The 21,372-nt window shown below is 41.4% G+C and overlaps 2 protein-coding genes across 3 annotated transcripts; one reads left to right on the top strand and one right to left on the bottom strand.

The window, feature by feature from the left end:
- The first annotated feature begins 1,060 nt into the window (after window positions 1–1,060).
- On the top strand, window positions 1,061–6,470 carry slc47a3 (solute carrier family 47 member 3). Of its 2 annotated transcripts, XM_010892387.3 has the most exons (17): window positions 1,061–1,314; window positions 1,621–1,722; window positions 1,946–2,014; window positions 2,180–2,328; window positions 2,547–2,589; window positions 2,818–2,862; window positions 3,523–3,620; window positions 3,760–3,857; window positions 4,014–4,127; window positions 4,311–4,378; window positions 4,530–4,638; window positions 4,838–4,913; window positions 5,199–5,268; window positions 5,379–5,511; window positions 5,837–5,931; window positions 6,027–6,069; window positions 6,221–6,470. In XM_010892387.3, exons 1-17 carry the CDS (start codon window positions 1,144–1,146, stop codon window positions 6,463–6,465), a joined length of 1,728 nt encoding a protein of 575 aa, XP_010890689.1. In that variant the 5' UTR covers window positions 1,061–1,143; the 3' UTR covers window positions 6,466–6,470. The 2 variants fall into 2 exon arrangements, with proteins under 2 accessions (XP_010890689.1, XP_034147767.1); XM_034291876.1 differs by lacking the exons at window positions 4,311–4,378; window positions 4,530–4,638.
- slc47a4 (solute carrier family 47 member 4) lies at window positions 5,955–20,702 on the bottom strand. The gene is made up of 17 exons (XM_010892257.2): window positions 20,469–20,702; window positions 20,028–20,129; window positions 19,825–19,893; window positions 19,476–19,624; window positions 15,864–15,906; window positions 15,641–15,685; window positions 14,746–14,843; window positions 14,518–14,615; window positions 14,286–14,399; window positions 14,072–14,139; window positions 13,599–13,707; window positions 9,822–9,897; window positions 9,668–9,737; window positions 7,809–7,941; window positions 7,468–7,562; window positions 7,271–7,354; window positions 5,955–7,183 (listed from the first exon to the last, which is right to left on the bottom strand). Exons 1-17 carry the CDS (start codon window positions 20,634–20,636, stop codon window positions 6,884–6,886), a joined length of 1,821 nt encoding a protein of 606 aa, XP_010890559.1. The 5' UTR covers window positions 20,637–20,702; the 3' UTR covers window positions 5,955–6,883.
- Window positions 20,703–21,372: the final 670 nt, after the last annotated feature.

Here is a 21,372-nt window from a genome sequence, read left to right on the forward strand (position 1 = left end):
CCATGAATCTTAACACAGTAGCAATAACGTCAAAGCATGAATATGGTTTTAGATTTTATTGCCAATGTATTTTCTTTTAGATATTTGTGCCAATACATAAAACTGGAATGCACTCAAACCTTTTATTCTGTAATTTGTAAAAGTGCCTTTGGCAGCGACCACAGCAATGTGTCTTTTTAGTTTTGTCTCTACCAGCTTTGCACACCAGGATTTGGGGAGATTCTCACATTCTTCCTTATAAATCCCCTCAAGTGCTTACAGATTAGATGAGGAGCCTCGAAAAACTGCAATCTTCAGGACTGCCCAGAGAAGTTCAATTTGGTTTGGGCCACTCAACGTCATTCAAAGACTTGCCCTGAAGCCACTCCAGAGCTGTCTTAGCTGTGTGCTTTGGATCAGGTCTTCTACAAGTGCCTCTTTATTTTACTCATATTTCATATTTCCGTAATCCTGATTAGTCTACCAGATCCTGCAGCTGAGAAGCATCCCCATGGCATGATGCTTCAACCACCATGCTTCACTAGAGGGATTGTATCGTATTAGTGGAGGTCTCAGAGTTTCCTTGAGCTTAATCTTTTTTTTTTCTCTCTGCCATGCACTGTGGGGTGTGAAACGCTATATGTGTGCATTTCTAAATCATGTCCAATCAATAAAATGTACCACATGTCGATTCCAGTTAAGTTCTAGAGACATCTTGCTTTATTTTTGGTTATTGTCTATAGATGAATTCCCCAAAATATATATTTAATCAATTATTAATTAAATCTATAACTCAAAAAATGTAGAGAAAGTGAAGGGGTCATACTGTACTGTATGCTTGTTATGTTTAGATAACAAAAGACCATCTGTTCATCCGTACACAGGAAGTCAGGTACATACAATATATTCCAAAAGTACTGTGCGCACCAGAGATGGAGGTAAGACCTCTTGACCACATGTATGCAAATTCCCAAGGAAATAGCTCCACCACCTGGTGCACTGGCAAAATTGACAAACTTTTTGAACTTTGTCCAGTAATAAATTAACAATTATAACCATGGTAGTTAAGATTACTGGTGTACAGTTGCGTCTTGAGACAGCGGGTGTCATTAGAAGTCATATTTTGACTTGTTCTTACCTAAACAGACAGACAATTTTGATGAAATGTGTTTAGAAATGGCCACTAATGGAACTGTGGAGAGAAGGACAAATGAGAATGAAAGTTATTCATGTTCATCGACAATATGTGGGAACTGTTTAATGCATATTCACCGGTTGATTCCTGTTGACTTCAAAAAAGAAATAGTTCAATTATCAACAATGGCTGCACCTGTGGTAAGATATGTATTTTTTTATCAGAATTTTACAACAGTGTCAGTGATTAGAAACCTTAAAATATATTCACTAAAATACAGCTGGCACACCAACTGTATATAGGCTATGGCAGTCTGGGTCACAATGTATTTCTTAAATTGATTTATTCATTGTCTGGCCACTTTGAATAAACTGAAACTGTGAATGTGATGCATGTATACAACTTTTTTGTTTCTTTTTTAATGCATTGATATTTCTGGTAGTATGTAGATCTGTATCAAGATGTGGTGTAGCTCATTATCAAACAAACACTTTTATCCTATCAAGATTATGGCTCAGATCATGGTCTTTCTACTGAGTTTTATCAGTACAGTTTTCTGTGGCCATTTGGGGAAGACAGAACTGGCTGCTGTGGCACTCGCTGTAGCTGTAAGTATTTATGTACTTATTTATATTTATTTATTCTTTTTTTAAATATGACCCCACAACAACTGTGTTTATATTAGCGCCTGTGTACATTTCTGGTGCCCTCATCCCACTTTCTTTCATAGCCAACATTATGGCATAAATGCACAGGTACCTATGAGTACAGTTGAAAGTAATTAACTAAAATGTTCTAGAAATTCTCCTGGCGTCTGTTGTGGTCTTCCAGGTGACTAACATCACTGGTGTCTCCATTGGATCCGGGTTATCATCAGCATGTGACACACTTATATCTCAGGTAGGTTTGAAACCTAATCACACAGCAATGTCTCCAAGATGCTCCAAAAAGGACCGTTATCTAAACTTTGGTCCAGGACATTACGTGCAGTATCAACATACAGAGTACTTGTTACATTATCCTGCCCCGTCACTTGAAAAGAAACATCCTTGTTCCTCCTTGCAGACGTTTGGAAGCCGCAACCTCCTGAAAGTTGGGGTCATTCTACAGAGAGCTCTCCTCATTCAACTTCTAGCCTGTTTCCCATGCTGGGCTATCCTCATCAACACAGAACCCCTCCTTCTGGCTGTCAGACAGAGCCCAGAGCTCGCCAGGTCAGTCGCCAGGTCAGACGCTAGGTCAGTTGCCAGGTCAGACGCCAGGTCAGTCGCCAGGTCAGTCGCCAGGTCAGACCAAGATCAAGCAGATGAATGCGTCACAATGGAATCTCTGAATGTTCTTTGTTTTTCTGTAATTCACGACAAGGTTGTTTTCTATATGTGGTTTTTGGTTTGGGTGATTCTAATATTTCAGTTGTCTTATTTCATATTAGGCTGGCTCAAACATATGTGAAGATTCTGATGCCAGCGCTCCCAGTGAGTACATTCTATCTATCTATCTATCTATCTATCTATCGATAGTTTACATAAAACCCTTGAGATTCTCAATTTCTGCTAATTTACATACGCACTCAAAAAGTTTCCAGTAACATTAATTCCCTTTATAACTGTAATTCTGAAACATGTGAAACAGTAGAGTAATATAATCACAATTTCCACTGTCAATAATTGACTTTACTTGTTTGTCTTTTTTTTTTTTTACAGGCCACATTCATTTACCAGCTGGAAGTCCGCTATCTACGGAATCAGGTAAAAAGAAAAGCAACTAACATTCAAGATAATCCCATGAACCATAGATATGCTCCAAAAGATATATCACTTGGGTCTCTCCTAAAGCCTACACTACTTTTTGTCATCATTCGTTTCAGTTTGCTGTAAATAAAATGTTGACAACACCCCTAAAGCATGACACGTTCACTTCACTCCTTCAAAAATGAATAAAACAAGCTGCTATCTGATCAGTGTACCTGTTGGATATGCTACTTGTGTGTGTCTCACTGTATTTAATGTCATTTAATCTGTGTTGTCCATTTGCTCTAAGTCGTGTTCTTTGCTTACAAAGCTCCAGACATTTTTTTGAGACCACTGCACCTTTTTCTTTCCTTTTCAAAAAAGTCAAAAAGGAAGATTTCGAGTGAGGAACAGATTGTTTCAAATTAAGAGACCACTGCAAATTGAATGCTTCTGTTCCTCACTCAAAACTTTCCTTTTCAACTATTTTGGAAAGGAAAGAAAAATGTGCAGTGGTCTCTTACTTTTTTCCGGAGCTGTATGTTGTTTTGTCATCTTGCAGTGAAATGCCTTTGGCCAGGTCGTCACTGAAAATGAGAAATGATTCTGAATTTACTTATCTGGTTAAATAATGGTAAAATTAAAATACATAAAAACAAATGGAAATACATTTTCCAGGGAATAATATGGCCCCAGGTCATCACAGGTGTGGTGGCTAACTTACTGAATGCCTTAATCAACTACATCTACCTCTATGCTCTGAACCTGGGTGTAATGTGAGTATCACCCTGCCCGACACCATTTATCTCAGCACTAGCAATTAGAGTAGTGGGTTTGTCTCCAGGTACCCTGAGGGAAACCCGTTTTACGGCTATAGACATACATGTGAATTGTAGTGCTCTATTCAATTGACAGAGGGTCTGCATGGGCCAACACCATCTCACAGTTTTCTCTGGCTCTCATGCTCTATGCTTACATCCTGTGGAAGGGATTACACAAAGCCACATGGGGAGGTAAGACATAAAAATAAATAATGCCCATTTCACAAAGGAAGGTATATGTTTTTGGCTTCCTAATGAATGAACCCAGTAGGGCAGCCAGCTACTGTGAGACTTTATTGACATCTTTGGAGGGAACAATGAGGGCTTTGTCTTGGTATTCTCCTGCAGGCTGGTCCTGGGAGTGCCTGGAGGAATGGGGCACCTACATTTACCTGGCCATCCCTAGTATGGTCATGCTGTGTGTGGAATGGTGGACCTATGAGATTGGAAGCTTTCTGGCAGGTAACACAACAGATGCATTTTATCATTGATGTCTGTAAATATTATTGGTCTTCATTTTAAATGTGCTAATGTGAAATGGTCTAGGTTTTACCCTTTGTCTTTGGTTCTTCTAAATCATGGAAACTGTTATGACGCTACAGTGTTTCTAGTTTGACTGTGTTTCTTACTACTTCTCAATGGCAGGCCTGATAAGTGAGGTGGAGCTCGGAGCACAATCAGTCGTCTACGAACTGTCAAACATTTGCTACGTGGTATAGATATATATATACTGTATATAGTTTGAATATTCTTTTGGTCTAATATTCATCTATCAAATTGAACTTTGAATCCAGTCAGAAATATTTGGAGCCTTCTGTGTGCGGCCCCATAGATTGCTCATGGTCTCTGTGTGTGTGTGGTCAGTTCCCCCTAGGTATTAGTCTGGCAGGCAGTGTAAGAGTGGGCAATGCCCTGGGTGCTGGAGAGACAGAGCAGGCCAAGCTTTCTGCCAAACTGACCATGTTTTGTGCTGGTATGTGTCAAACACCTCAAATATATGTCAGGATTAAAAGCTACAAAAAAACATGAATACGAATGAAATAATTGGCAGTCAGCAACTCCATACCTTTCCCACTTGACATAGGTTGTAGTTGTTGACATGTTTATGAAACGTTTTATTCAAGAAAAGTGTTCCTGTCCACTGTACAGCACAATGTGTCTGTTGAATCTAGGTTCACTTTCTGTGTGCTTTTCGGTTCTTGTTGGGATACTGAAGGACCATATCTCCTATGTCTTCACATATGATGAGTGAGTATTGTCCTCCATGGTCATTAACCTCTCCTGCTTTTTCTCTGTTCATTGTCACCGTTACTGTGTGTTGTTATGTTTAACTACATTCATGGTGTGTGTTTTAGATCTGTCAGTGAACCTTGATAACCTTTCTCTAGGACATGGGTCAGTCGCTGTAATATAGACCTACTCTGTCATGAAGTTGGCTTGCATATTCCTTTACACATTAACTAGTAGAAGATGTCACATTCATTCTACATTGCCATCTGAATTTCATTACTGATCCTGAATTCATTCCAACAGGCAGATCAGAGAAAGGGTTGCTCAAGTTATGGCTTTTTATTCTCCTTTCCTGATATTAGATGCAATGACAGTAAGGAGTCATCAATTCCACTACTGAAACAGAGCTCCATTTACACCTTACAATACTAATGTGTTGGTAGTATAACCACAACCTGAGCTCTGTACCTTCTGGTCCCCCAGGCAGCTTCAGGCAGTATTATAAGGGGGGTAGGGAAGCAGAAGGTCGGGGCGATATGCAGCATCCTGGGTTTCTATGGGATTGGCTTTCCTATTGGAATACCCCTGATGTTTGCTGCTAAACTAGGAATCATGGGTAAGAACATCAATAAATGTGCGCCAAACCTTGACTCATGGATGTTTTAGTCCTTTTTCTTTCATTTAATGCTCTTTAATGCTTCTGGCCACCTGACTGTTTCATCATTTAGCAACATTTCTGCTTAATACAAGATGACTAATGCAACAACAAACTGGCACCAATCAATCACTTAATGATCTAATGTGTTTTACAAAGCCCTTTCACATCATACAGATACCTAGCCTAAAACCCAAACAGCAAGCAACATCAAGAACTTGATGCAAAGCAATAGTGTCTGAGATAGTGTTATAATAGTGTTGCCTCGTGTCCTGTGGTCCTCCAGGTCTGTGGACCGGTCTGTTCAGCTGTGCGTTCCTACAGTCCTCAGTCCTCATCGTCTACTTATCCAAAATGAGCTGGAAGAAAGCTACAGTAGAGGTGAGTAAACACAGGCACCACTCTCAAGTCCCCATTGCATTTATTGTGAATGCCTTGAAGAGGATCTTAACAGGGATGACCTGGATTTTGGGCAGGCCCAGATCAGAGCTGGTGTGCAAAGCAACTCAACAGACATGAGTAAGAATGACTCCATTAACCTTCCACCTCCGCCTTCTCCCCTTCCTCCTCCTCATCATAACCTTCTCTGTGGCTTTACAAAGATGTACTATGTTATCGGGGTTATGAAAAAACGAATGCTACGTCTAACGAATGTTTTTGTATGTGACAGATATGGCCCCAAATACCCATTCAGATGATTCACCTCCCCGTGGGGGCCACATGGACCAAACTGCCCAGGCTAAAGATGGTGCTGAGGTTGATGGTGAGACCAGTGATGGGGTGGCTCCCAGCACGGTGGGGGTCCTCCTGTCACGAAGGGCCCTGCTGTTGAGGAGGGGCTTGGCCCTGTGTTTCATGCTCTTCATCCTGGCCCTGGGGATCGTTGTCAACCTGCTGCTCACCAATGTAATTTAAGGAACAGAGTAAGTTCAGATAGAATGAACGTCAGAACCAACAGGCCCCAGAGACCTGCTCAGCCAGAGTGGTCAGAGGACCACTTAACTGATGATGGAAGCAGGAGATGAGCTGATCAAACTGTGGTCCCAAAAACCACTATAAGGAGCCACAGGATAGTTATTTCTGTTTTTTTTTTAAATCTAAATTAATTTGTAACCCAATGTTTTAGCTGATGACACAAATCAATCAAACAATGTAATCTCATTATTGTTAAGACATACTGCAAAACAAAAAGGCAGACTTCCAGTGTACATTCCCAAATGTTTTGTATTCTATTCTGCTAATTCATAATGACGTGTCAAAGATCCCCCTGGCACAGCAAGTCTATGATTTCTCTTGGTACCGGGGTCTTCTCTCAGTCCCCTGGGTATGACTCCTAGAGGAGTAGAGTTGTCTGGACCAAATCAGGGCGGTAGGTAGTGTTGTAGGTAATGTTGCTCCAGTCTGCAGTCATATTGCTCCATGAGCTGATTGGTAGAGGCAGGAGAACATGGAGACTGGTCCCCACAGTCAGAATGGCAATGGCAGCCAGTACAGTGATACCTCTCCTCAGAACCAGCTGGGCGGTGGAGAGACGCGCTGTGGGACTCCCATTGCCCCTTTGCACCTCCGGGGTCCCATTGCTTCCCCTTAGGTCATACTGGTCCTCAGCATTTACTGGGGTGTAGTTCAGTGTCTAAATGGGGAAGCAGGCCCAATATCAATTTCCAAGTATAGAATGAATAATATAAAAGCAGTGACTGAGCAACATGTTTCTACTCACCGCCTCATTGTTTTCTGTGTGATCAGGTGCAACTATGCTTCTCATTGACACCATATGTCTAGCCTTTCCAGCTCGTTTCACAGCCTGTCAGAAACAGATCAAATGTCAACTGACAAGAAGTGAAATAAAGATTTCTGGAAAACCAGTCTCTGAGTCCCTGCATGTTCCAGACAAATTAAAAGCCACCGACAATGTACCTTCTCTGTCATTTTCTCCCAGTTGAGCCTAAATATCACAGTGATGAAGAAGATAGACAACAGACTGACAGCGATCAGCAGGCCTAGCCAGAACCCTGTGTAGGGGGAGATGAGGAGTGAGACGTCAGACTGCCTTTGAAAAAGGGCACCGCACGTTGTCAGCTTCAATACCAGAACACCTGCTATTCATGATTCTTATTGTCACTGAATGCCAAATCCCCATTTCTAATTAAATGTTTCTCTTGCATGCATGTGACAAGGCATTGGCCATGATTGAAGAGTTCTGGTCTTGAAAAGGAAATGTATAATGCATTTCATAGAAGTCAGAAATAAGTCCTTACCCAGGACCCTGAGGCCAGCTGCAAACATTAATGAGGTGCCCATTGGAAGGCCGACACAGTAGTAGGTGATGAGATTAGCTATCGCTGCTATCTTCTGTCTGCCTGTCCCAAGGATGATGCCCATAGACACACACTGGGACAGACACACCTCAGATTAATGGATGACTCACTGGGACAGACCGATCTCTGATTAATGGGTGACACACTGGGACAGACACACCTCAGATTAATGGATGACTCACTGGGACAGACCGATCTCTGATTAATGGGTGACACATTGGGACAGACACATCTCAGATTAGTGGATGACACACTGGGACAGACACTTTTCAGATTTGTGGATGACACACTGGGACAGACACACCTCAGATTAATGGATGACACACTGGGACAGACACATCTCAGATTAATGGATGACACACTGGGACAGACACACCTCAGATTAATGGGTGACACACTGGGACAGACACATCTCAGATTAGTGGATGACACACTGGGACAGACACTTTTCAGATTAGTGGATGACACACTGGGACAGACACACCTCAGATTAATGGATGACACACTGGGACAGACACACCTCAGATTAATGGATGACACACTGGGACAGACACATCTCAGATTAATGGATGACACACTGGGACAGACACACCTCAGATTAATGGATGACACACTGGAACAGACACATCTCAGATTAATGGATGACACACTGGGATGGACACATCTCAGATTAGTGGATGACACTGAGAGAGACACACCTCAGATTAGTGGATGACACACTGGGACAGACACACCTCAGATTAATGGATGACACACTGGGACAGACCCATCTCAGATTAATGGATGACACACTGGGACAGACACTTCTCAGATTAGTGGATGACACACTGGGACAGACACTTTTCAGATTAGTGGATGACACTGGGACAGACACACCTCAGATTAATGGATGACACACTGGGACAGACACATCTCAGATTAGTGGATGACACACTGGGACAGACACATCTCAGATTAGTGGATGACACTGAGAGAGACACTTCTCAGATTCGTGGATGACACTGGGGCAGACACATCTCAGATTAGTGGATGACACACTGGGACAGACACTTTACAGATTATTGGATGACACTGGGAGAGACACATCTCAGATTAGTGGATGACACACTGGGACAGACACATCTCAGATTAGTGGATGACACACTGGGACAGACACATCTCAGATTAGTGGATGACACTGGGGCAGACACTTCTCAGATTCGTGGATGACACACTGGGACAGACACATCTCAGATTAGTGGATGACACACTGGGACAGACACATCTCAGATTAGTGGATGACACTGGGGCAGACACATCTCAGATTAGTGGATGACACACTGGGGCAGACACTTCTCAGATTAGTGAATGACACACTGGGACAGACACTTTTCAGATTAGTGGATGAAACTGGGGCAGACACATCTCAGATTAGTGGATGACACACTGGGACAGACACATCTCAGATTAGTGGATGACACTGGGGCAGACACTTCTCAGATTAGTGGATGAAACTGGGGCAGACACTTCTCAGATTAGTGAATGACACACTGGGACAGACACTTTTCAGATTAGTGGATGAAACTGGGACAGACACTTCTCATATTAGTGGGTTTTCAAAGGCAGAGAGCAACACTGTTGGCTGGCAGACTCCAGGCATAAGTGGCATAAACGGTTTCTTAGGGCCCCTGAAAGCTAGGGGGCCTTCAACTGCTAGGGAGCCCCATCCAGGAATGAAATTTTGCTTAGGGCCCCCAAAAGGCTAGAGATGGCATTGATCGCCATAGTATATTCACTTGAGAACTTTTGAGTGTACTTACCACTAGCCCATCAAAGAATTGAAGGACACTGTACACAGTGAGAACCTGTGAGACCAGCTCTATTATCTGCCTGAAAAGGGACAAAATAAATGTTACTGAGATGATCTGTTTCTTTATTGAACCATTATGTTGATGATATGTACATTCTACTTACTCATCAGAAGTAAACATGAAAGCAATCACTGTTTTAGTAGACATCAGCGCAATTCCCTGAATTACTGCCATTACACCTAGAGCATAGGACGAAGGAAAAATTCATACCACTGCAAAAGAACTACCAGTTCATCAAACATTTGACTTGTCATTTGGTGTGTCGTTTTTGTGATTCTCCTATCCAGAGAGAAAGACTTACAGACATTCAATTATTTTGCATACATTCAGTACATATACAGTGCATTCAGAAAGTATTCAGACCTCTACACCTTTCCATATTTTATTACGTTACAGCCTAATTCTCCAATTGATTAAATTAATTGCTTAAAAAAACTAACAGAAACCTCCCTCAGTTTGGCCGAGTGAACAGGCTCTATGAAGAGTGGTGGTGGTTCCAAACTTCTTCCAATTAAGAATGATGGAGGCCATTGTGTTATTAGGGACCTTCAATGCTGCAGAAATGTTTTGGTACACTTCACTGGAAGTGTGCCTCAACATAATCCTGTCAACAGAAACCACAGACCTGTCCTGATATAGACAGGTGTGTAGTTTTCCAAAGGTTAAGGCCAAATAATGGCTCCTGTATAGAACTACTTACATGTCACCCAATAGGGAGCTCAGTAAATAGAAGGACATTTGGATGACATATGAACTGGCACATAGGGTTGCCATGGCAGCTTGTTTAGCATTCTATTGTACTCTCCTCTTATATTTCCTGCATTTTTATCATGTTTAGTTCAAGTTGGAATGATTTGCTCTCCTTATTTACAGTGGGTAGAACAAGTATTTGATACACTGCCGATTTTGCAGGTTTTCCCACTTACAAAGCATGTAGAGGTCTGTAATTTTTATCATAGGTACACTATAGGAATCTAAAAAAAAGATACCCGAAAATCACATTTTATGATTTTTAAGTAACTAATTTGCATTTTAATTTGCATGACATAAGTATTTGATACATCAGAAAAGCAGAACTTAATATTTGGTACAGAAAACTTTGTTTGCAATCACAGAGATCCTACGTTTCCTGTAGTTCTTGACCAGGTTTGCACACACTGCAGCACTCCTCCATACAGACCTTCTCCAGATCCTTCAGGTTTCGGGGCTGTCACTGGGCAATATGGACTTTCAGCTCCCTCCAAAGATTTTCTATTGGGTTCATGTCTGGAGACTGGCTAGGCCACTCCAGGACCTTGAGATGCTTCTTACGGAGCCAGTCCTTAGTTGTCCTGGCTGTGTGTTTCAGGTCAGTGTCATGCTGGAAGACCCAGCCACGACCAATCTTCAATGCTCTTACTGAGGGAAGGAGGTTGTTGGCCAAGATCTTGCGATACATGGCCCCATCCATCCTTCCCTTCAATATGGTGCAGTCGTTCTGTCACCTTTGCAGAAAAGCATCCCCAAAGAACGATGTTTCCACCTCCATGCTTCACTGTTGGGATGGTGTTCTTGGGGTGGTACTCATCCTTCTTCTTCCTCCAAACATGGCGAGTGGAGTTTAGACCAAAAACCTCTACTTTTGTCTCATCAGACCACATGACCTTCTCCCATTCCTCCTCTGGATCATCCAGATGGTCATTGGCAAACTTCAGACGGGCCTGGACATGCGCTGGCTTGAGCAGGGGGACCTTGTGTGCGCTGCAGGATTTTAATCCATGACAGCGTAATGTGTTACTAATGGTTTTCTTTGAGACTGTGGTCCCAGCTCTCTTTCAGTCATTGACCAGGTCCTGCCGTGTAGTTCTGGGCTGATCCCTCACCTTCCTCATGATCATTTATGCCCCACGAGGTGAGCTCTTGCATGGGACCCCAGACCGAGGGAGATTGACCGTCATCTTGAACTTCTTCCATTTTCTAATGATTGCGCCAACAGTTGTTGCCTTCTCACCAAACTGCTTGCCTATTGTCCTGTAGCCCATCCCGGCCTTGTGCAGGTCTACAATTTTATCCCTGATGTCCTTACACAGTTCTCTGGTCTTGGCCATTGTGGAGAGGTTGCAGTCTGTTTGATTGAGTGTGTGGACAGGTGTCTTTTATACAGGTAACGAGTTCAAACAGGTGCAGTTAAAACAGTTAGTGAGTGGAGAACAGGAGGGCTTCTTAAAGAAAAACTAACAGGTCTGTGGGAGCCGGAATTCTTACTGGTTGGTAGGTGATCAAATACTTATGTCATGCAATAAAATGCTAATTAATTATTTAAAAATCATACAATGTGATTTTCAGGATTTTTGTTTTTGATTCCGTCTATCACAGTAAGTGTACCTACAATAGAAATTACAGACCTCTACATGCTTGGTAAGTAGGAAAACCTGCAAAATCGGCAGTGTATCAAATACTTGTTCTACCCACTGTATACATTGAGCAAATCCCAATGAGTCAGACAGAACAACATTCATAAATTTCATACAAATAAATTGACGTAACCAACTGTTATACAGGTTTGAAGAAATGTATTTCAAATAAATATTTGTATATTGAGGAGGAAAACACTGACTATTCTATTTAATCCATTTTAGAATATGGTTGTCATGTACAACCCCACTTCCAAAAAGTAAAATGTAAAGAAAAACTGAATGATATCGAATGATGATAACGAATTATGTGAAAATAATTTAACCCTATATTCAATAGAAAATACAGTAGTACAAAGACAACATATCAAATGTTGAAACTGAGACATTTCATTGTTTCTTAAATATAATATTTGCACACTTTGAATTTGATGCCAGCAACATGGTTAAAAAGATTGGGACAGAGGGAACAAAAGACTGGAAGTTTTGTGTAATGCAAAAAAAATGGGTGGAATATCACACAACTAATTAGGTCAATTGGCAACAGGTCAGTAACATGATTGGGTATTAAAAACTAATTCTAGAGAGGATGGGCCTGTCAGAAGTGAGTATAGGTGGGGTTCACCACTCTGTGAAAGACGGCACAGGCAAATAGTGCAACAATTTAAGAATACGATTTATCAACATAAAATTGCAAAGAGATTGGAGATCTCATCATCTACGGTACATAAAATCATTAAAAGATTCAGAGAATCCGGAGAAATCTCTGTATGCAACGGGACAAGGCCAAAAACCAATATTGGATGGCTGTGATCTTCAGGCCCTCAGGCTGCACTGCATTAAAAACAGACATGATTCTGTAGTGGAAATCACTGCATGGGCTCAGGAACACTTCTGAAAACTATTGTCTTTGAACACAGTATGTTGCTGCATCCACAAATGCAAGTTAAATTTCTATCATGCAAAGAAGAAACCATATATAAACAAGATCCAGAAATGCTGCCACTTTCCCTGGGTCTGAGTTAATTTAAGATGGACTGAGGTAAAGTGGAAAACTGTCCTGTGGTCTGACAAATCAAAATGTGAAATTATTTTTGGGAATCATAGATGCCGCGTCCTTCGGGCTAAGGGGGAGTGGGACCGTACGGCTGATTATCAGTGCACAGTTCAAAAGCCAACATCTGCGATGGTATGGGGGTGCATTAGAGTACATGGCATGGGTGACTTGCACATATCTGACGGTACCACTAATGCGGAACAATATATACAGGTTTTTGAGCAACATATGCTGCCATCCAGATTATGTCTTTTTCAGGGAAGGACTTCATTATTTCAACAGGACAATGTCAAACCACATTCTGCACGTATTACAACAACATGGCTTCGTAGTAAAAGTGTCCGGGTGCTAAATTGGACCTGTCACCCATTGAAAACATTTGGCGCATTACAAAAAATACAACAAAGGTGGGTGTATGTGTGTGACTAACCTGAGAGGGTGAGGGACACCTTGCTGGTGAGGATGGCCCCAGCTCTGTCTCCAGCTCCTAAGGCATTCCCCACACGAACACATGCTGCTGCTTGGATCCCCAGGGGGAACTTTAACATGTTAACAACATGTTAACTAGATGCATCATGAACCGTAGAAAATGCTGGTACAGTGGTGGTTCAAAACCACCTCCTGACAAGTTTTGGTGACGGGATTTGAAAAGCCAGATTGTGCCCTTACAGATACACAACTGTGCCGTAACCAAAGCACTCCAGAGGCACCACAGACCCCATGTCTGAAAAGGGTATCAGTCTAATCATGCCTCAAAGTTAGTTAGATTTACATTATCAGTTACACTTCAGTCTATTCAGTCTTCAGACTACTTGGACTGGATAAGCAGGGCACTGGGTTTAGTTTAGTTCCCATGATAAGACTACGTGTTTGAATGAGTGTGTAAAGTCGTCTGTACAGTACCATGTAGTTAATGAAAGCCAGCATTATAACCACATGTTGCGCAGCCAGATCCACTTCGCTTAGCATGCCTGAGGAAGAGGGAAGAAAGAGAAAGGGGGTAGAATAAAGGTAACAGCCAAAATAATGATGAGGAACAAAGGCCTTTCCTTTATTTGGTATATACCGAAGTGAGAGGCTTTTGAAAGTGACCATTTATGGAAGTTATAGAATATACCTGCAAGGAATCCTCCCAGCTCATATATCCACCATTCAAAACACAACATCAGTGTACTCGGGATTGCCAGTTTCATGTAGGAGCCCCAATCCTGAAGTGCTTCTGTGGTCCAACCTGTAGAGGGAGGCAAAGTCCTTTTCATCCCAAACCAAACAGGTCAATTACAATATCCGAAACCAGGGTCCCACCCATCAGGCCCAATCAGGTCAAGTCACCCCGGCTCTTCTCTTACCTCCCCACGTTTTCATGTGTAGCTTCTTCCAAACAATGTAAGCAAACAGGAATGAACATATGTAGAGCTGGGAAAGTGCGTTGGCAGCAGCAGACCCTCTGTGAAACAAACACACACGCACAAACAAAGGAAAATTCAAATCCCAGGTGATACTGAGTCTCCTGATCCAATATGTTTCCTGTTGAGGATGGGGCAGGTTATGGATGTCTCCTGTGTGAGCACACCTACATAACTCCCAGGTCCATCCAGTAGAGCAGGATGTAGTTCGTCAGCACATTGGCAAGGTTTGCCGCTGCCGCCGTGTACATCTGAGGCAGAATTATCCCCTGAGAAAAGAAACACAACGGTTCCCATCTGCAGATCTCCTGCCCTCGACAGGCCCCCTCGCTCAGACAGCGGATTTTATAGAGCAGAAGAAATGTTTTAATAGAGCGTGCTAAACGTATTTTTCCGACAACTTTCTAGCTGTAAAATGTATGCAAAATGCTTTTTGTTGAAAGGAAATTTTACAGGCAGTTAGAAGTTGACAGCCACAATAATTTGTTCTGTGAAAGAGTTGACAAACAATACAAAATATTGCTACCCTGAAAACATCTGTACAAATGGAATATAATCAATATTTCCAATACTATCTCCTTTGTTTAATACAAATAATTAAACTATATTTTATACTAATACATCACACTTTTTCATTCACTTTGCTTCACTGGATCAAGAGATCTACAAAGCATGTGATGATCACAATTTTCTCTTGAAGACAAAGCCCACTTGGCCAAATGCACAGGAAAGCAATGCTACTGTTTCTTAACACCATCTGTAAAGATGCAGTCATCGATTTTGGGCACATGTTGTAGGTGTTTATGTCGTCAAAACATGTCATCAAAATGAATTGTTTTCGTGGAATTACTGAGGTACAATTGTGATTCTACTTACTGATTATGCACATATAAACAAAACATTACACATCCAGCCCTAATGGGAGATTTAAACAATTATTTTGTTAATCACAAAAGTCCCTGACTGCATCTTTGACTGAAACAACACAGAAGATTGGATTAGGATGCAGTGAGGTGTGAGGAGCTAATAACAACAATCATAGCATGGCAGTGCAGTCAGTGTATACCTGGTTCTGTAGATAAGAAGCCTGAAGTTGATGCAGGAACATAGCCTGGAAGACAGAGATAGAGTGAAGGATAGAGAAATGTCCAAGATGTCTAATGTATTAAAATTAGAAAACAGTACATTGTTATTCTACTGATAACAACGGATTCATAGAGCCAATCTGTGGGAAAACTCACTTACAGCCACTTAAAACAAGTAGGTGAATGATAAAACTGATAACTCACTGGCACAGCCGGTAAATAGCTGATGACATACAGCTGGGCTATTCTGAAATGCAGAAACGATATTCACTGTCAAGTCTCACACAATCAGTGCATCTATTTCCATGTATATAGCATATACACACACACATACCAGTTATGACCATTTAAAAAGTCTGGCTGTAAAATCACTTTCCCGGGCAGTGTTGTCAACATGTTACATCTCATCTGTACATCTGACTGGGCAAGTAAATTAACTGTGAAAACATTTCTACTGAATGAATCCATGAGCCGTGGGGGCATTCAGGCTAACTTGGACAGACAACGTCTCAGAGTTTGTTTTCAAGGTCCATGTCCCTAGAGTTGTACGTGTGCAGTAGCAGTGCAGCAGTAGCAGGGTTCTGTTTGTTATCAGTCTTTCATTCATTCGCCTATCCCATTCATTTCTCCTGTGGGGATTTTTCTTTGTTAGAAGCCTTTGGAAAAGCCTTTAAAATAACAATGATGCATCAGACCCTTTTTTTTTACTTTCATGTCAGCAGAACTTTTTTTCATTATTGTCTTTAATTTATCCACTGTAGAGTTTTTCTGTGGCCTAACAGGCTATTTGTGTTTCCTGAGCTCACCAGAGATGCATTTTTAATGATGTTCCAAACTGTTGGTTTTGATAAGCCTAAAGTTTTGGCTTTGTTTCTGATTTCCCTCACGCACCAATACCAATACCATACTCCAAAGGCAATTGCCAAGTGAGTCATTCCTATGTGGTGTCATTTGGACATCAAGATTTTTGGAAAAAACTATGTCATGTTTTAAAAGTACATTTTCTTAAACGCTATTAGAAAACAATCATGTTTGACTGTCAGAAAAACATATTAGTCAAACTCAGACACTAAAATCCTAATAAATGCATGTGGAATGTTATAAAAGTTTTTCCTAACCCTAACCTAACTCTAACCCTGGTAAAAGGAGAAAAAAAGATCTCAGGCTTTCCCTAGTCACAATCTCTTTGGAAAACCTTTAATATTATTTTCAAACAAAAAGCTAGGAAATTAAAGTAATTTTCTTCTTTTAGGAAACAACAGTAGAATTTGTTCAACATTTTAATATGTTTAGTTGAACTATTCAATCTCTACAAGTTAAAGCTAAAATATGCGTAACATACTGTATGATTGTATTGTTAAATTATAACAGGATAGAATGAAGCATAACAGGGTGAAAAGCAAAAAAAATTTACATTAACAAAAAATATGAGTCTAAACCTTAAACAATATATTACAGTGCCTTGCGAAAGTATTCTGCCCCCTTGAACTTTTCGACCTTTTGCCACATTTCAGGCCTCAAACATAAAGATATAAAACTGTATTTTTTTGTGAAGAATCAACAACAAGTGGGACACAATTATGAAGTGGAACGAAATTCATTGGATATTTCAAACCTTTTTAACAAATAAAAAACTGAATAATTGGGCGTGCTAAATTATTCAGCCCTTTACTTTCAGTGCAGCAAACTCTCTCCAGAAGTTCAGTGATGATCTCTGAATGATCCAATGTTGACCTAAATGACTAATGATGATAAATAGAATCCACCTGTGTGTGATCAAGTCTCCGTATAAATGCACCTGCTCTGTGATAGTCTCAGAGGTCCGTTTAAAACGCAGAGAGCATCATGAAGAACAGGGAACACACCAGGCAGGTCCGAGATACTGATGTCGAGAAGTTTAAACCCGGATTTGGATACAAAAAGATTTCCCAAGCCTTAAACATCCCAAGGAGCACTGTGCAAGCGATAATATTGAAATGGAAGGGGTATCAGACCACTGCAAATCTACGAAGACCCGGCCGTCCCTCTAAACTTTCAGCTCATACAAGGAGAAGACTGATCAGAGATGCAGCCAAGAGGCTCATGATCACTCTGGATGAACTGCAGAGATCTACAGCTGAGGTGGGAGACTCTGTCCATAGGACAACATTCAGTCGTATACTGCACAAATCTGGCCTTTATGGAAGAGTGGCAAGAAGAAAGCCATTTCTTAAAGATATCCATAAAAAGTGTCGTTTAAAGTTTGCCATAAGCCACCTGGGAGACACACCAAACATGTGGAAGAAGGTGCTCTGGTCAGATGAAACCAAAATCGAACTTTTTGGCAACAATGCAAACTGTTATGTTTGGCGTACAAGCAACACAGCTCATAACCCTGAACACACCATCCCCACTGTCAAACATGGTGGTGGCAGCATCATGGTTTGGGCCTGCTTTTCTTCAGCAGGGACAGGGAAGATGGTTAAAATTGATGGGAAGATGGATGGAGCTAAATACAGGACCATTCTGGAAGAAAACCTGATGGAGCCTGCAAAAGACCTGAGACTGGGTCGGAGATTTGTCTTCCAACAAGACAATGATCCAAAACATAAAGTAAAATCTACAATGGAATGGTTCACAAATAAACATATCCAGGTGTTAGAATGGCCAAGTGTAAGTCCAGACCTGAATCCAATCGAGAATCTGTGGAAAGAACTGAAAACGGCTGTTCACAAACGCTCTCCATCCAACCTCACTGAGCTTGAGCTGTTTTGCAAGGAGTAATGGGCAAAGATTTCAGTCTCTCGATGTGCAAAACTGATAGAGACATACCCCAAGCGACTTACAGTTGTAATCGCAGCAAAAGGTGACGCTACAAAGTATTAACTTAAGGGGCTGAATAATTTTGCACGCCCAATTATTCAGTTTTTTATTTGTTAAAAAGTTTGAAATATCCAATACATTTCGTTCCACTTCATGATTGTGTCCCACTTGTTGTTGATTCTTCACAAAAAATTACAGTTTTATATCTTTATGTTTGAAGCCTGAAATGTGGCAAAAGGTCGAAAAGTTCAAGGGGGCCGAATACTTTCGCAAGGCACTGTATGTATAAATAATAATTCATTTACTATATAACATTTCCATGCTAGTGCTAAAATCCCAACAGGGTGGATACTTTAGGTTAGCCACAGCCTTTTGAGTAAACAAGATTATAACGATTATGAACACCAAGATTTCAACTTACAATTCAACTTTTTTTAATTATGAAACTTCAAACATTTTCTCTATAATTTTGCCTCACCTGCTAGGCATTAATGAGTGAGACATGCAGACTAATATTATAAAACACAAAAAATTTAAGATAAAATGAACTAAGAAGTATTTAGCTTTGAGCTGCGTTCCCACCCCAAATTATGACAATACTCCTATACTCCTATATATTGTCGGCCCAGGTGAATCTGACGGCCCAAATGTGGGGCTTTGGCTTGTGCGCTAAATGGAGTGTCATGTAGAATTGCCAAGGGCCACATTTGATGCTGAGAGACAATTGATATGGCGTTTTGCGGCTAATATGATGAGGGATTCCGTTTTCCTCAATTAACATACAAAAAAGCGCATTATCTTTATCCAGCTAGCATTTGTATCAAGAGCACAAGTCTTTCCCGACCAGAGAAAACTCTGGGCCATGGTAATATCTGACTGACAAATTTCCAGAGTATTTCCTGCTTAGGTCGCATGTCTCTGACTCAGACATGAAAACATCACAGATATTGCACAGTCAGTTCATAATGCTTCCCCACACTGTGTCCTTTTGTGAAAGTCAGACAGGGAAGTTACCTGGCCACTTCAGGCTCCTGGCCCAGAGCCAGCAGGACAGTCTGGGTGTTAATGAGCATGGCCCAGCAGGGCAGACAGAAGAGGAGCAGAATCAATACACTCCTCTGAAGGATCACCCCAACGCGGTGCAGGTTCCTACCACCAAACGTCTGCTCATCCACACACACACACACACACCATGAGCAGGAATTAAATGAGCCATCATCGTGACAGTAAATGTGTCTGTTTATTTATTTATATTCCACCATGATATAACCAGAGAACCCGAACCCCTTGCATATCTTTTAACGGAACGTGACCATACATGCTGTGTGGTTCAACCACTGCACGTTTCCAGAGACTTCCGTACCTGAGACACTAAAGTGTCGCATGCTAATGCAAGTCCGCCTCCTGTTGCCGCAGTCGTGATATTAATTGTCTGGGGAGGGGGGGGTGAAAAAGAAAATCAAACACCAACAGCACCTGACAACATCATTTTCCACAGAAACCATGTTCTTTTATGTAAGCTGACCGAGCCCATCAGAGTACACCGTGATTCGAGGATTGACTCACTGCGCAGGCGAGGCCATAACCAGCTAACACTGCATTCCCCAGGCGACCACAGAACATTGTGATGACAAACGGAAGCAGGTAGTTTAAAATTCGAGACAGCAGCTGGTAGGATGATACAAGCATAAACAATGATATTGCATTCAAGCATCACTTCTGTGTCAATCAACAGAGAATATATTGTAAATACAAGCACTGATGAATCACTGAAAGGAACCACAGAGCCATTAACACGCCATAAACAGTTTATCCTGAAGACAAGTATCTCACATTGGCAGACAACAAAGCCATTCCATTCTATACAGGGCCACACAACTACTGTGTCCCAAATGGGACCCTATCCTCTAAGTACTTTAGTGTGATGACCTGAATGAATGCGATGCTCTCTACGTACATTTCAACCAATAACACACATCAAGCTAGGCAGGCAGTACCGGTCCTTACCAGGGGTCCAGTCATTCTTAGAATCTGGTAGAGCTCCTCTCTGTGTGCCAAGGGTATTCTGAGTCTTACCCAGCGGCAGCAGAACAGCTTGCTGCTAGGCTCCTCCATAATAGGTGAATTAGAATGAGAACTGGGCCCAGATGCCAGTGTAGGCCCAGAGTCTTCCATTCCAACCTGTGTGTCTGTCTCAATCCAGTGTAATGCTGTGGTTGGTACAGTGATGTAACACCAGTGTCACTGTCAGAGACGGACAGACTTCTCCGCGGCAGCTGTGTAAGCATGGCTCTGGTCAATAGGTCACCAATACAAAGTTTCGACACCACAAAAGGCTTACTCATTAAACACAAGTGTAAGGCATCTCAAGTACCTCGGCTTGCATAATGGAATGGCAGAGAAACAGATAAATGGAACCCAAATACAACCCAAAATCCATCAACAAGGACCAGCTGTAATAGCCAAAGAACAATAAATACAAGTAGTATTTCTTCATACAAGTCATGTGAAAGGTCTTTTGGCTGGATGGTCATTGCTTGTTGTGCAATTACACTTGGATGCACCTCCAAGATTGCAGTGGGCTGAGTGAATCATTGTATGTCCAAGGAGAGAAATGTATGTGACAAGATGTACTTAAGATAAATTGAAAAGAGATACGTGATTGAGAGCATACAAAGGTTGAAAATCTTTTAATGGAAAAAAGTATGCTTCTCATTGAAGAATCAACCCCGACCCTAAAATCAATACCTGACTATCTACAGTAGATATAAAAAGTCTACACACCCCTGTAAAAATGCTAGGTTTTTGTGATGTAAAAGAATCATTTCAGAACTTCCACCTGTGACCTATAACGTGAACAATTCAATTGAAAAACAAAATTAAATCTTTGAGGGGGAAATATAAAAAACTC

This window comes from Esox lucius, chromosome 1 (assembly GCF_011004845.1).
Source record: "Esox lucius isolate fEsoLuc1 chromosome 1, fEsoLuc1.pri, whole genome shotgun sequence".
Lineage (NCBI taxonomy): Eukaryota > Metazoa > Chordata > Actinopteri > Esociformes > Esocidae > Esox > Esox lucius.

Bases quoted from the DNA above. Each gene is read 5' to 3' on its own strand.
- slc47a3 (XM_010892387.3), top strand. From the start codon at position 1,144: ATGTGTTTAGAAATGGCCACTAATGGAACTGTGGAGAGAAGGACAAAT. The intron at 2,015-2,179 runs GTAGGTTTGAAA...TCCTCCTTGCAG, and splicing joins GTGACACACTTATATCTCAG to ACGTTTGGAAGCCGCAACCT. The intron at 4,914-5,198 runs GTGAGTATTGTC...TCATTCCAACAG, and splicing joins TATGTCTTCACATATGATGA to GCAGATCAGAGAAAGGGTTG.
- slc47a4 (XM_010892257.2), bottom strand. From the start codon at position 20,636: ATGGAAGACTCTGGGCCTACACTGGCATCTGGGCCCAGTTCTCATTCT. The intron at 14,844-15,640 runs GTATACACTGAC...TTCTTTTCTCAG, and splicing joins CTTCTTATCTACAGAACCAG to GGGATAATTCTGCCTCAGAT. The intron at 14,400-14,517 runs GTAAGAGAAGAG...CTCCCTCTACAG, and splicing joins ACACATGAAAACGTGGGGAG to GTTGGACCACAGAAGCACTT.